Source organism: Primulina eburnea, unplaced genomic scaffold, assembly GCF_022965805.1.
Source record: "Primulina eburnea isolate SZY01 unplaced genomic scaffold, ASM2296580v1 ctg1404_ERROPOS370979, whole genome shotgun sequence".
NCBI lineage: Eukaryota > Viridiplantae > Streptophyta > Magnoliopsida > Lamiales > Gesneriaceae > Primulina > Primulina eburnea.
Window position 1 is genome coordinate 12,627 of NW_027330929.1, and position 14,044 is coordinate 26,670.

General features: G+C 50.6%; 2 protein-coding genes across 2 annotated transcripts; both read right to left on the minus strand.

Moving 5' to 3' along the window:
• Positions 1–329: 329 nt before the first annotated feature.
• Positions 330–5,114, minus strand: LOC140820707 (uncharacterized). The gene is made up of 3 exons (XM_073181027.1): positions 3,988–5,114; positions 1,133–3,944; positions 330–938 (listed from the first exon to the last, which is right to left on the minus strand). Exons 1-3 carry the CDS (start codon positions 5,112–5,114, stop codon positions 330–332), a joined length of 4,548 nt encoding a protein of 1,515 aa, XP_073037128.1.
• A 5,574-nt stretch (positions 5,115–10,688) lies between these two features.
• On the minus strand, positions 10,689–11,441 carry LOC140820708 (uncharacterized). Its single transcript, XM_073181028.1, has one exon. The coding sequence runs from the start codon at positions 11,439–11,441 to the stop codon at positions 10,689–10,691; it is 753 nt and encodes a 250-aa protein (XP_073037129.1).
• Positions 11,442–14,044: the final 2,603 nt, after the last annotated feature.

Here is a 14,044-nt window from a genome sequence, read left to right on the forward strand (position 1 = left end):
TTACTGTGTGTTTTTCAGAGAAAATTTTTTGGGGGCAAATGGTGTTTTGGTTTAGGGTTTAGGGTTTAGGGTTTAGGGTTTTTTTTTTTTTTTTTTTTTTTTTCCGGAAAACACCGCCGGATGCGGGGGGGTTAGGCAGACCCCTACCTGTATATATCCACAAAATAAAAAGTATCAGCAGAAAGAAAACCTAAAAGAGGAGGGGGACAAAACCAAGACCTCCTCAAAAAGGCTAAAGCAGTAGAAACATAAATACCAAGTAGCCTAGGGACATAAATACATAAGCAAAAATAACCCTAGACTACGACAAAAAGTGCGCCAGAAACTAATCAAATACGAGCTGCGCTAAGAGTCAACACGCCGAAGAAGACCAAATGATAACTGGGAGATGAGTGCAGAATCCATGAAGAAATTCTCATCTCTAAGCCATCACCCTGAAGAATCCAATATGTCAAAACGACTCTAATCTGAAACCGAGTAACTGTATGAATCCCAGCAGTCAAAATAAGATAAGGCCAGGAAATCACTGTACAATGACGATAGAAGAGCAAAATGAAGATCGCAATCCAGCCAGAACAAAAAATATCCAGCATCTGAAGTATAAATCTGACGAAGGTATCATAACCATGAAGAGGATCGTCCGGAAAGAATCCCTGGAACCACCACGACATCCAGTAAACTCCTGTAAAAGAGCTGAGACGGCGGGCAAGGAGAAACTGCAGTAAACGCCCGCCAGGGACCAGAAGTGGACCAAAGAGAGGCCCAAACAGAAATAGCGCTCCAGGGAATATGAGAGGGCCAAAGAAGAGCACCAAGAGGGTAAGTGCGAGAGCCCACCCAATCCCGAGGAGACCAAACATGTAGTGTGCGAGTGTCTGGGCCCACTCACACCAGACTGGCAAAACGGGGGAAAAGATAAACCCCCTAAGTAACAGTACCTGCAAAGAAAAAATATACATATACATATAGAAATATCGAAGAAATGGGTCCAAAAGAAGGGATGGGCTGCAAGCGGCTAAGAACATCGATATCTCAGGTAGGGGAGTCCGGAGGTATCCGAACGTGCAAGTATGGAAATGTGCCTAGGGAGGGAGGGACCTAACTCTAAGGTAAAGTGCCTAAGGGTATGTGCCCTCGCCGCCAACGCATCCGCCACCGAATTACCCTCCCGAAATATATGCGAAATATGAACAGACCGCCCCCTCAAAAGGACAACAATCCTGGATATAATGTGATCAAGACCCCAGCAACATCGACGGGAACGAATGAGCTGAATAGAAGTCAGAGAATCAAGCTCGATCCAAAGAGGGAAGAAAGAATGATCCGAACAAAGGAGAAGACCCCTCCAAACCGCCCAAAGCTCAGCCCGGAGAGAAGACCCAGCTCCGATGAACTCGCTGAATGAGAGCACGACCCTCCCGGAATCATCCCGAACAACGCCACCAGCAGAGGAGTCCCCAGATATACCACGCGAGCTCCCATCCACATTAAGCTTGAAGCACCCGGACGGCGGCCGCAGCCAGCGAACAATCGCCGTCCTATGAAATCTGTGGAGAGCAACCGAAATACCCAGCAATCTCGCCACATGAAACACACCCAGCCAATGTCTGGGCTTGACAGTACGCGCAGAGTGGGCGAGACGCAAGTAAGACAAAATCTGAAACTTCACCGTCTCCCCAGAGATAGGAAGATGACGGTGCTTAGCATCGTTCCGCGCAGTCCAGAGGAACCACAGGACAATGCAGGGAAGAAACTCCCGCACATGGCCCCCCCGGGACCAGACCAAATCTCTCTTCCACGCACTGAGGAACAAACTGAAATCCTCAGTGTCGGGAATACGAACCCGAAACACGGCGCCAAAGAAGTGCCAGACAGACCGAGCAACCGGGCTGCGAATGAATATGTGTGTGAGTGTCTCAGACATATCACAACACTGACATCTCGAGGCTAACGCAAAACCCCGGCGCTGGAGCACCTCATCAACTGGGAGCCATTGATGCCAGAATCTCCAGAGGAAGAACGACATGGTAGGCCTCAACCAGCTCCCCCAACACGGGCGGAATATATCAGAAGACGGAGCACGCTGACGGATCAGCTCCCAAGCAGATCTCACAGAGAAAGCACCATCGGAGCTATGGATCCATCGTGCCAGATCAGGGTCACCCGAAAGAACAGGAATCAAAACAATCTCCTCGGCAACCGAAGGAGCAACAACCGCACAGAGGCGATCAAAATCCCAGGGCCCCTCAGAAAGAAAATGAGAGACCCGAACATCACGGCCCCCGCGGACCACACACCGGGAGGACAAAGGAACGTCCCCAAACCAAGTGTCATCCCAAAAGGAAACATCTCCGAGACCAACTCGCCAGCGAATGCCAGGCTCCGCGCGAGGGCGAATCCTGAGGAGACGACGCCAAATGGGGGAAATAGAAACACGGGCGGGGACACAGGCAGGAGCATCCAGCCGGCAATACTTTCGGAAAAGGAATCTCGCCCATAAAGAAGAGCCCTGCCGAAATCTAAACCATAATTTGATAGAGAAACATTCCACGAGATCTTTCAATCTGCGGAATCCGAGTCCCCCCTCAAGCACGGGGAGGCAAGCCCGGGACCACCGGGCCCAGTGCCACTTCCTTTCCAAGGGTCTCGACCCCCAGAGGAAGGCATTGAAGGCCCGCTCAAGCTTCTCCATGACAGCCAGAGGTGGCTGAACCACCTGAAACAGATAAATCGGCATGGAGAGGAGCACGCTACGTATCAGGGTCATGCGGCTCCCCGGGGAAAGGGTCCGAATCTCCCAACCCTCTAACTTCCTACGAACAGACTGTAGGAGGGGCTCAAAAAGGGAGCATGTGCGATTACTCCGATAAAGGGGAACTCCGAGGTACTTGAGGGGCAGATGACCCTCGGCGAACCCAGTGATGCGCAAAAGCCGGGAGCGGAGGCGCCCAGAGCACCTCGGAGGCAAAATCAAAGAACTCTTGGCAGCATTCACCCGCTGCCCCGAACAGTTCTCGTAGTGATGCAGAAAATCAACAAGGCGCTGCATACCACGTGTCCCACCACAGGCAAAAATAATGACATCATCAGCGTAAGCCAGATGGGAAATCAAAATATCACAATCAGAACGGTACCTGAGCGCAGGATGCTGCAGGTAGAGGCGGTCAAGGCCACGAGAAAGATACTCCGCCCCCAAAACGAAGAGAAGGGGAGACAATGGATCGCCCTGCCGGAGGCCTCTGGTGGAACCAAAAAACCCCGATAGCGAACCATTGATGTTCACGGAGAAATGACAATGGGAAATACAGGCCGAAACCAAAGCCACGACACGCTCTGAAAAACCAAAATGTCTCAAAACGTCAAAGAGGAAATGCCACTGGACCCGATCATAGGCCTTGGCCATATCCAACTTCAATATGACATTACCACCACGAGTGGGGAGAGTAATGCTGTGAGTGAGCTCCTGGGCAAGGAGAATATTATCGGAGATCATCCGACCCGGAACGAAGCCACTCTGATTCGGGGAAACAAGTCTCTCCACCACATCCCTCAACCGAGAGTACAACAGCTTAGAGATGATTTTGTTCGTGACATTGCACAGGCTGATCGGACGGAAGTCCGACCAGGCGCGTGCACCCTCGACTTTGGGAATAAGAGTGATCGTGGTGGCGGTAAAGCCCTGAGGCATAGGAGAACCCTGGAAAAAATCAAGAACAGCACCAAAAACATCCTGATGGACAATCTCCCAGCAATGCTGAAAGAACGCCGAGGAAAAGCCATCAGGGCCAGCAACGCTATCAGGGTGAATGGAGAAGACGGTCGCGCGGACCTCCTCCAAAGAGGGAATCGCAGCAATACCATCATTCTCCACGGCAGAGATAACCGAGGAAAAACCCGAAAAATCAGGGCAATCGAGCGCAGAGGGCTCCCTCGGTAAGAAGATCCTGGAAAAACAAGGCTCCCGACTGCTGAATCAAATCCTGAGACGTCAGACAAACCCCATTCTCCCATATGCGGAAAATTTTATTCGCCACGCGCTTTTTCCTCACCATATTATGGAAGAGTCTGGTGTTCCGCTCACCATCCTCAAGCCAATGGCAAGCCGCTTTCTGTTTCCAAAAATCCGCCTCCATGGCGGTGATACGAGCCAGATCCTCATTGCGATCGGACAGGGAAGTCCAATTCGCGTCAGAAGGGTCGGCCTCACAAACATCCTCAGCTGAACGAACAGCCCTCTCAGCCTCAGTGAGTCTATCAAAGATGTTACCAAAAACATACCGATTCCACCACCGAAGGTGATGCTTGAGACGCTTCATCTTGGCAAAAAGCCGAGGCATGCCGCTCAGACTGCAAGGCTGATTCCAATTAAGCCTCACAGTCTGCAAAAAACCATGGTGCCTATCCCACATACGCTGGAAGCGAAACGAGCTCGGCCCACGGGCAAAAACAGGGGCGGTAACCAAAAGCGGACAGTGATCCGAAACAGTACGAGCGAGATGTTCAACCCGAATCGAGCTGAAATGATCTCCCCAATCAACAGAAACCAAGACCCTGTCCAACCGCTTCCAAATGGTCTTATTCGTCCAAGTGAACGAAGACCCCTCAAAACCAGCATCGATCAAGCCAGAATCAAGAATAAAAGTGTTGAACTCCTCCATGGGTAGCAACCTACCACCACGGGAGCCCAAGCACTCAGACGCATCCCTGACAACATTAAAGTCGCCCCCAACCAGCCAGGGACCCAAAACAGGCTTAACCAAAAGCAAAGAAGCCCAAAGATCCCTACGCTGAACATAATCACATCTAGCATAGACAAAAGAACAAAATATCTCTGTCGGCAAGAAAGAGGCAGAGACTCTGATGTGAAGGAACTGAGCATGATCAAAAACACACTCCGCCCTCACATCAGCAGCAAAAAATACCCAGATATGACCGGAGAGATTAGAGATGACTCCAGAAAACCCCAAACGGCGAGTCATGAATCTCGGATCCAGATCAATCAAGGGCTCCAAAACAGCCAAAACCTTAATCTGTTTCTCCTTCACAAAGGCATGAAGCCTCTGCTGGGACTCCGAACCGCGAAGTCCCCGGATATTCCAGATTAAACAATTCATGGGGAACGGGTGGAAGAAGGATCCAATCGCTTTTTACGCGATCGCCGACCATCATCCTGAGGTCTTTTTCTGGGATTGGACATGTCAGTGTCCAGAATACTACACTCAGACCCACAACTAACTCCAGACACAGAATGTCGATCAAAATCCTGATCAGGATCATCAGCCGACATGTGACTGGGAATCATTTCAAGAATAGGGGGTCCCTGTCGAGCAATCAACTCGTCCAGCATAGAAGTTGCATCAGCAGGGGATGCAGGAAAAGATGGGATCGAGTGGCTGCTATGATTTTCAATACAAACCTCCAGGGGGACAAACACAGTCACGGGTTCAGAAAACACCGAGCCAATACCAGCGTGCGGAGACCCCAAAACCTCCGCACAATCTACAAAAGGAGTGACATCCTCCTCGTCCAAGCCTTTAGCCCTAGACTGGGCTGACACACCACCTAAAGCCAACGGGGAAACAAATTCGCCGGAAATGGTGAAGAAATCGGAATTTGGGCGTTTCCGATTGCCGGCGAATTTGGAGAAATTGAAGATGCCACAATCTTACCCATAACATGGGGAGTATACGCTGAAGATGAATTGAAAATCGGTGCTACAACGACGGAGTAATTGGACAATGAAGAACTCGCAGCGAGTGAACAGTGGCTCGGAAACGTAGATCTGAAATTGCCTCCAGAAGAGAACACCGTTGGAGCCGAATCCGATGCCATTGTCTTCGTCTGGGGGTGGGCATTCCAGATCGGGGGCTCATTTGCACAGAGGTTGCCTGAATCGGCCTGAATCGGAGAAAGAACGGACGGCTGCGCAGTGAACAGTACCTGCGCAGCTTTGGACGGAAAATGCGCCGGAACGGGAGAACTATCCGGTCGCGCAGGTGGTGGAAAAGAAAGAGGAGGTTGAGACGAAGAGAATGACATATGGCTGGCACCAAGAGGAGCGGTGGTTGCCGCCGGCGAAGAAGATGAAAAACTGGCCGGAATTTCGATCGGAGAAAAGGACGGGCAAACGGACTCCGATGGACCTGAAATTTTGCAGGGCTGGTCGCCGTGGGACGGTGGTTCAGATGATGGTGGTGGCCGGCCGGGATCCGGCGGCGGAGGCATGGCGGCGGTTTGGGCAGTGAATAGTGACTGATTTAGTGTGTTTTTTCTCACCTTGACTGTGTGTTTTTTCAGAAAAAATTTTTTGGGGGCAAAAGGGTTTTTTTTAGGGTTTAGGGTTTCGGGTTTAGGGTTTAGGGTTTTTTTTTTTTTAATAAAACACCGCCAGAAGCGGGGGGGTTAGGCAGACCCCTACCTGTATATAACATCAAAACAACAATACAAGATAACACCTTAAGAGAGGAGGATGAAACCAAAGCTCTCTAAAGGCTAGTCATACAGAACATAAAAAACAAAGACCTAGGGGGGCAAATACACGAGCCAAAAGCAAATCCCTAAGTGAGATGCATAATAAAACAGAACACCTAAGGGCAGCACTAGAAACATGAAAACAAATCGAAACATATGTAAACAGTAATGATCCAGCTCAAAAGTAGGTGCAAAAGACCACTGATGATACCCATATCTGAGCTGTATGTCAATGTAATACCAAACTGAAAAGAACATCTGAATACGAGATCGATCAACTGTGCAGGATCCCGCTGTGAAGAGAGTAATCAGCTGGAAAGTCCCAATACAATAACAGTCGAAGCACCAAATTAAGACCGCAATCCAGCTCAAACCATAGAAGCTCCTTGACCGAAGAAGAGAATGACGACGGCCTAAGCTCATAATATCAGAAATGAAAGCATGAATCGCATGACTGTGACTCGGATAAAAGAAACAACCAATAGAGAACATCCAGAGCCACCAATGCCCGCAGCAAAATATATAACATAGAAGCCCCAACATGAAGGTAACCCTGGGCCATAGAAACCAATGAAAAAGATCATCCAGAGCCATCACAACAGTCGGCAAGTAAAAGAGAGAAGTCGTCGGGCAAGGAGAAGCCTGCAGTGAACGCCCGCCGGGGTCCAGGAAAGGACCCAAGAGAAGCACAAACAGAAATAGCGCTCCAGGGAAAATGAGAGGGCCAAAGAAAAGCACCAATAGGGTAAGTGCAAGAGCCCACCCAATCCCGAGGAGACTACACATGTAGTGTGCGAGTGTCTGGGCCCACTCACACCAGACTGGCAAAACGGGGGAAAAGAGAAACCCCCAAAAGAACAGTACCTGCAAAGAAAAAATATACATATACATATAGAAAGACCGAAGAAATGGGTCCAAGTGAAGGAAAGGGCTGCAAACAGCTAAGAACATCTATATCTGAGGTAGGGAAGTCCGGAGGTATCCGAACGTGCAAGTATGGAAATGTGCCTAGGGAGGGAGGGACCTAACTCTAAGGTAAAGTGCCTAAGGGTATGGGCCCTCGCCGCCAATGCATCTGCCACCGAATTACCCTCCCGGTATATATGCGAAATATGAACAGACCGCCCCCTCAGAAGGACCAGAATCCTGGATACAATGTGGTCAAGACCCCAGCAACATCGACGGGAACGAATGAGCTGAATAGAAGTCAGAGAATCAAGCTCGATCCAAAGAGGGAAAAAAGAATGATCAGAACAAAGGAGAAGACCCCTCCAAACCGCCCAAAGCTCAGCCCAGAGAGAAGACCCAGCTCCAATGAACTCGCTGAATGAGAGCACAACCCACCCGGAATCATCCCGAACAACGCCACCAGCAGAGGAGTCCCCAGATATACCACGCGAGCTCCCATCCACATTAAGCTTGAAACACCCAGACGGCGGTCGCAGCCAGCGAACAATCGCCGTCCTATGGAATCTGTGGAGAGCAACCGAAATACCCAGCAATCTCGCCACATGAAACACACCCAGCCAGTGTCTGGGCTTGACAGTACGCGCAGAGTGGGCAAGACGCAGGTAATACAAAATCTGATACTTCACCGTCTCCCCAGAAACATGGAGATGACGGTGCTTAGCATCGTTCCGTGCAGTCCAGAGGAACCACAGTACGATGCAGGGGAGAAACTCCCGCACATGGCCCCCCCGGGACCAGACCAAATCTCTCTTCCACGCACTGAGGAACAAACTGAAATCCTCAGTGTCGGGAATACGAACCCAAAACACGGCGCCAAAGAAGTGCCAGACAGACCGAGCAACCGGGCTGCGAATGAATATGTGTGTGAATGTCTCAGCCATATCACAACACTGACATCTCGAGGCTAACGCAAAACCCCGGCGCTGGAGCACCTCATCAACTGGGAGCCACTTATGCCAGAACCTCCAAAGGAAGAACGACATGGTAGGCCTCAACCAACTCCCCCAACACGGGCGGAATATATCTGAAGACGGAGCACGCTGACGGATCAGCTCCCAAGCAGATCTCACAAAGAAGGCACCATCGGAGCTATGGATCCAACGTGCCAGATCAGGGGCTCCCGAAAGAACAGGAATCAAAACAATCTCCTCGGCAACCGAAGGAGCAAGAACCGCACAAAGGCGATCAAAATCCCAGGACCCCTCAGACAGAAAATGAGAGATCCGAACATCACGGCCCCCGCGGACCACACACCGGGAGGACGAAGGAACGTCCCCAAACCAAGTGTCATCCCAAAAGGAAACATCTCCGAGACCAACTCGCCAGCGAATGCCAGGCTCCGCGCGAGGGCGGATCCTGAGGAGACGGCGCCAAATGGGGGAAATAGAAGCACGGGCGGGGACACAGGCAGGAGCATCCAGCCGGCAATACTTCCGTAGAAGGAATCTCGCCCATAGAGAGGAGCCCTGCCGAAATCTGAACCATAATTTAATAGAAAAACATTCCACGAGATCTTTCAATCTGCGGAATCCAAGGCCCCCCTCAAGCACGGGGAGGCAAGCCCGGGACCACCGGGCCCAGTGCCACTTCCTTTCCAAGGGCCTCGACCCCCAGAGGAAGGAATTGAAGGCCCGCTCAAGCTTCTCCATGACAGCCAGAGGTGGATGAACCACCTGAAACAGATAAATCGGCATGGAGAGGAGCACGCTGCGTATCAGGGTCATGCGGCTACCCGGAGAGAGGGTCCGAATCTCCCAACCCTCTAACTTCCTACGAACAGACTGTAGGAGGGGCTCAAAAAGGGAGCATGTGCGATTACCCCGATAAAGGGGAACTCCGAGGTACTTGAGGGGCAGATGACCCTCGGCGAACCCAGTGATGCGCAAAAGCTGGGAGCGGAGGCGCCCAGAGCACCTCGGAGGCAAAATAGCAGAACTCTTGGCAGCATTCACGCGCTGCCCCGAACAGTTCTCGTAGTGATGCAGAAAGTCTACAAGGCGCTGCATACCACGAGACCCACCACTGAGCGCAGGATGCTGCAGGTAGAGGCGGTCTAGGCCACGAGAAAGATACTCCGCCCCCAAAATGAAGAGAAGGGGAGATAATGGATCGCCCTGCCGGAGGCCCCTGGTGGAACCAAAAAACCCCGATAGAGAACCATTGATGTTCACAGAGAAATGACAATGGGAAATACAGGCCGAGACCAAAGCCACAACACGCTCTGAAAAACCAAAATGTCTCAGAACGTCAAATAAGAACTGCCACTGAACCCTATCATAAGCCTTGGCCATATCCAACTTCAAGATCACATTACCACCACGAGTGGGGAGAGTAATGCTGTGAGTGAGCTCCTGGGCAAGGAGAATATTATCCGAGATCATCCGACCCGGAACGAAGCCACTCTGATTCGGGGAAACAAGTCTCTCCACCACATCCCTCAACCGAGAGTACAACAGCTTCGAGATGATTTTGTTCGTGACATTGCACAGACTGATCGGACGGAAGTCCGACCTGGTGCGAGCACCCTCGACTTTGGGAATTAGGGTGATCGTGGTGGCGGTAAAACCCTGAGGCATAGGAGATCCCTAGAAAAAATCAAGAACAACACCAAAAACATCATGATGGACAATCTCCCAGCAATGCTGAAAGAACGCCGAAGAGAAGCCATCAGGGCCAGCAACGCTATCAGGGTGAATGGAGAAGACGGTCGCGCGGACCTCTTCCAAAGAGGGAATCGCAGCAAAACCATCATTCTCCACGGCAGAGATAACCGAGGGAAAACCCGAAAAATCAGGGCAAGCGAGCGCAGAGGGCTCCCCGGTAAGAAGATCCTGGAAAAACAAGGCTCCTGACTGCTGAATCAAATCCTGAGACGTCAGGCAGACCCCATTCTCCCAAATGCGGAAAATTTTATTTGCCACGCGCTTTTTCCTCACCATGTTATGGAAGAGTCTGGTGTTCCGCTCGCCATCCTCAAGCCAATGGCAAGCTGCTTTCTGTTTCCAAAAATCCGCCTCCATGGCGGTGATACGGGCCAGATCCTCATTGCGATCGGACAGTGAAGTCCAATTCGCATCAGAAGGGTCGGCCTCACAGACATCCTCGGCTGAACGAACAGCCCTCTCAGCCTCAGTGAGTCTATCAAAGATGTTACCAAAAACATCCCGATTCCACCACCGGAGGTGATGCTTGAGACGCTTCATCTTGGCAAAAAGCCGAGGCATGCCGCTCAGACTGCAAGGCAGATTCTAATTAAGCCTCACAGTCTGCAAAAAACCATGGTGCCTAACCCACATACGCTGGAAGCGAAACGAGCTCGGCCCACGGGCAAAAACAGGAGCGGTGACCAAAAGCGGACAGTGATCCGAGACAGTACGAGCGAGATGTTCAACTCGAATCGAGCTGAAATGATCTCCCCAATCAACAGAAACCAAGATCCTGTCCAACCGCTTCCAAATGGTCTTATTCGTCCAAGTGAACGAAGACCCCTCAAAACCAGCATCGATCAGGCCAGAATCAAGAATAAAAGTGTTGAACTCCTCCATGGGTAGCAACCTACCACCACGGGAGCCCAAGCACTCAGACGCATCCCTGACGACATTAAAGTCGCCCCCAACCAGACAGGGACCCAAAACAGGCTTAACCAACAGCAAAGAAGCCCAAAGATCCCTACGCTGAACATAATCAAATCTAGCATAGACAAAAGAACAAAATATCTCTGTCGGCAAGAAAGAGGCAGAGACTCTGATGTGAAGGAACTGAGCATGATCAAAGACACACTCCGCCCTCACATCAGCAGCAAAAAATACCCAGATATGACCGGAGAGATTAGAAATGACTCCAGAAAACCCCAAACGGCGAGTCATGAATCTTGGATCCAGATCAATCAAGGGCTCCAAAACAGCCAAAACCTTAATCTGCTTCTCCTTCACAAAGGCATGAAGCCTCTGCTGGGACTCCGAACCTCGAAGTCCCCGGATATTCCAGATTAAACAATTCATGGGGAACGGGTGGAAGAAGGATCCAATCGCTTTTTACGCGATCGCCGACCATCGTCCTGAGGTCTTTTTCTGGGATTGGACATGTTAGTGTCCAGAATACTACACTCAGACCCACAACTAACTCCAGACACAGAATGTCGATCAAAATCCTGATCAGGATCATCAGCCGACAAGTGACTGGGAATCATGTCAAGAATAGGGGGTCCCTGTCGAGCAATCAACTCGTCCAGCATAGAAATGGCATCAGCAGGGGATGCAGGAAAAGATGGGATCGAGTGGCTACTATGATTTTCAATACAAACCTCCGGGGGACAAACACAGTCACGACATCCGGGCGTGGAGATCCAAGGTCATCCACGCAGTCCACAAAAGGAACACTCTCATCGTCCTCAGCCACCGTGACCGCAGGGCGGTCAGAAGAAGGGGCCTCCTGATGAGAACTCAAACCGACAGAGGGATCAAGAACACCTAATCCAAGCTCCTCAGAGCCAACCTCTGTCTCCTGCAAATGTGAAAGAACTCCAAAAGAGTTCGAAGCAAGGGGATCATCCCTCGGGAGAGCCTGACGAACAGGCCTCCGTATTTGTCTACGCCGGGGACCATGGCCATTGACATGAAGCTGGGGCTGTGGTCCCGGGACAATGACAGAGGCTGCACCCTCAGGTGGTGCATGAGCAGGAGGCGCCTCCGGCTGAGGAGGCCCTCGATCATCAGGCTTGGATCGAGCAGGTTTAGGATTTTTGCCATGAGAATAGCAAACGTCGGTCGAATGACCCAACATCTTGCAATCCAAGCAATACCCAGGGATTTTCTCATAAATAACATCAATCTCCTGGGTATGATCACCCCAGCCCACCCAAATTTGCTTAATGGGTGGTTCCAACACATTCAACTCCACACAGACTCGAGCAAAAGCGCCTCGAGATGATTCAGCAGTAAAGTCATCCATTTTCACCGGGTTGCCCAAAATCTTAGCAAGGGCAAAAAGACTTTTCTTGTTAAACAGGTGAATGGGCAAACCCGGGAGACGCACCCAAACAGGGGCGATGGGAGATTCTTCCTGTAGATTGAATTCCGGGGTCCATTTGGAGAAACGGATCCCGAGAGGTCCCACCATCATCTGCCCACGCGTCCAAAAAAACGCATTATCCTCCTCACAATGAAGTGAGAGGATCAGAAAACCCCGAGGCAAAAACCTCAAATCAAAGATCGCTTCAATCCCAAACGAGCAAAGGCCGCAGAAATTTCCGAGTTTGGGACTAAGGATCTATTACCAGAAATCTTCCCAACTAAAGAAAACTTAAAAGGCTCGGTCAAAGAAGACATTACCTCATCCGGGAAGAAAATACCCGGTTTCCCATCCTTAAAAGTCGGTGGGGGCATTTCTTCCATAGCATTGACGACATCTCCAAAGTCATTCTTCCCCGAACGAGGGGAAGTAGGAGCCAGAGCATCCCTAAATGAGACTGGAAACGTCTTTTTCGCACGAGAGTCAGATTTAGAAGCCATACCCGAGTTGTTGACCGTTGACCATTGACCGTTGACCGTTGACTTTCTGGCAAAATTATCACCATGGGACGGCGCCGGCGTGATGAGCACAGAACCGGTACCAACCGGAGCAGAACCGGACGGCGGAGGGGTCAAATCGGAATGAACAGTAGCCGGAAATTGAGGGGAAATTGATATTTGGGCGTTTCCGATCACGATCGATTTTTCAGAAATTGAAGATATAGGACTCTTACCCATGTCCAGACGATCAATTGGTGAAGTTTGATTGAAAAATATCGTCCGGACGTCGCCGGAATCAGAAGAAGAATGGGACGTGAGCTGCGCGTCCAAGGCGGGAATCGTAGATCTAAAATTAACGCCGGAGGAGAACACCGTTCGGGCTAATTCCGGTGTCATTGGAATCGTCTGTGAGTGGGCTTTCCAGATCGGGGTCCCGTTTGAACAAAGGTTACCGGAATCGGACGCCGTAGACTGAAACGTGAAAGGCGACGCAGTGAACAGTGGCGTCGCGACTTTGGAGCTAAAATTCGGAGGGGAAAATGGTATCCGATCGACCTGATTTTTTAGCACAAAGGTCGCCTTGAAGAGGCGAATCTAGTGGTATATTTTGTTCGTCGATCGGAACAGTGGATGAAGTCGGCGAGAAAATGGCCGGAATTTTCGATATTTCAGTCGGCGATTTGGGGAGGCAATCGGGCATGGAATGATCTGATTTTTGGATATGTTGGTCGCCGTGATGAGGCGGTTCAGATGGTGTGGTTGGCCGGCCGGGATCCGGCGACGGCGGCATGGAGTGGCTCGGGCGTGAATAGTGTCGAATTTTAGTGTGTTTTTTCGCACCTTTTACTGTGTGTTTTTTGAGAGAAAATTTTTTGGGGTCAAATGGGGTTCGGTTAGGTTTAGGGTTTAGGGTTTAGGGTGTAGGGTTTAGGGTTTTTTTTTTTTTTTTACCGGAAAACACCGCCGGATGCGGGGGTTTAGGGTTTAGGGTTTAGGGTTTTTTTTTTTTTTTTTTACCGGAAAACACCGCCGGATGCGGGGGTTAGGGTTTAGGGTTTAGGGTTTTGGGGTTTAGGGTTTAGGGTTTAGGGTTT

Coding starts and splice junctions, on each gene's coding strand:
- LOC140820707 (XM_073181027.1), bottom strand. CDS start 5,114: ATGAATTGTTTAATCTGGAATATCCGGGGACTTCGCGGTTCGGAGTCC. Junction 3,945..3,987: donor GAGAATGGGGTTTGTCTGAC/GTCTCAGGATTT, acceptor TTGTTTTTCCAG/GATCTTCTTACCGAGGGAGC. Junction 939..1,132: donor CGGATGCGTTGGCGGCGAGG/GCACATACCCTT, acceptor TTTTCTTTGCAG/GTACTGTTACTTAGGGGGTT.
- LOC140820708 (XM_073181028.1), bottom strand. CDS start 11,441: ATGAATTGTTTAATCTGGAATATCCGGGGACTTCGAGGTTCGGAGTCC.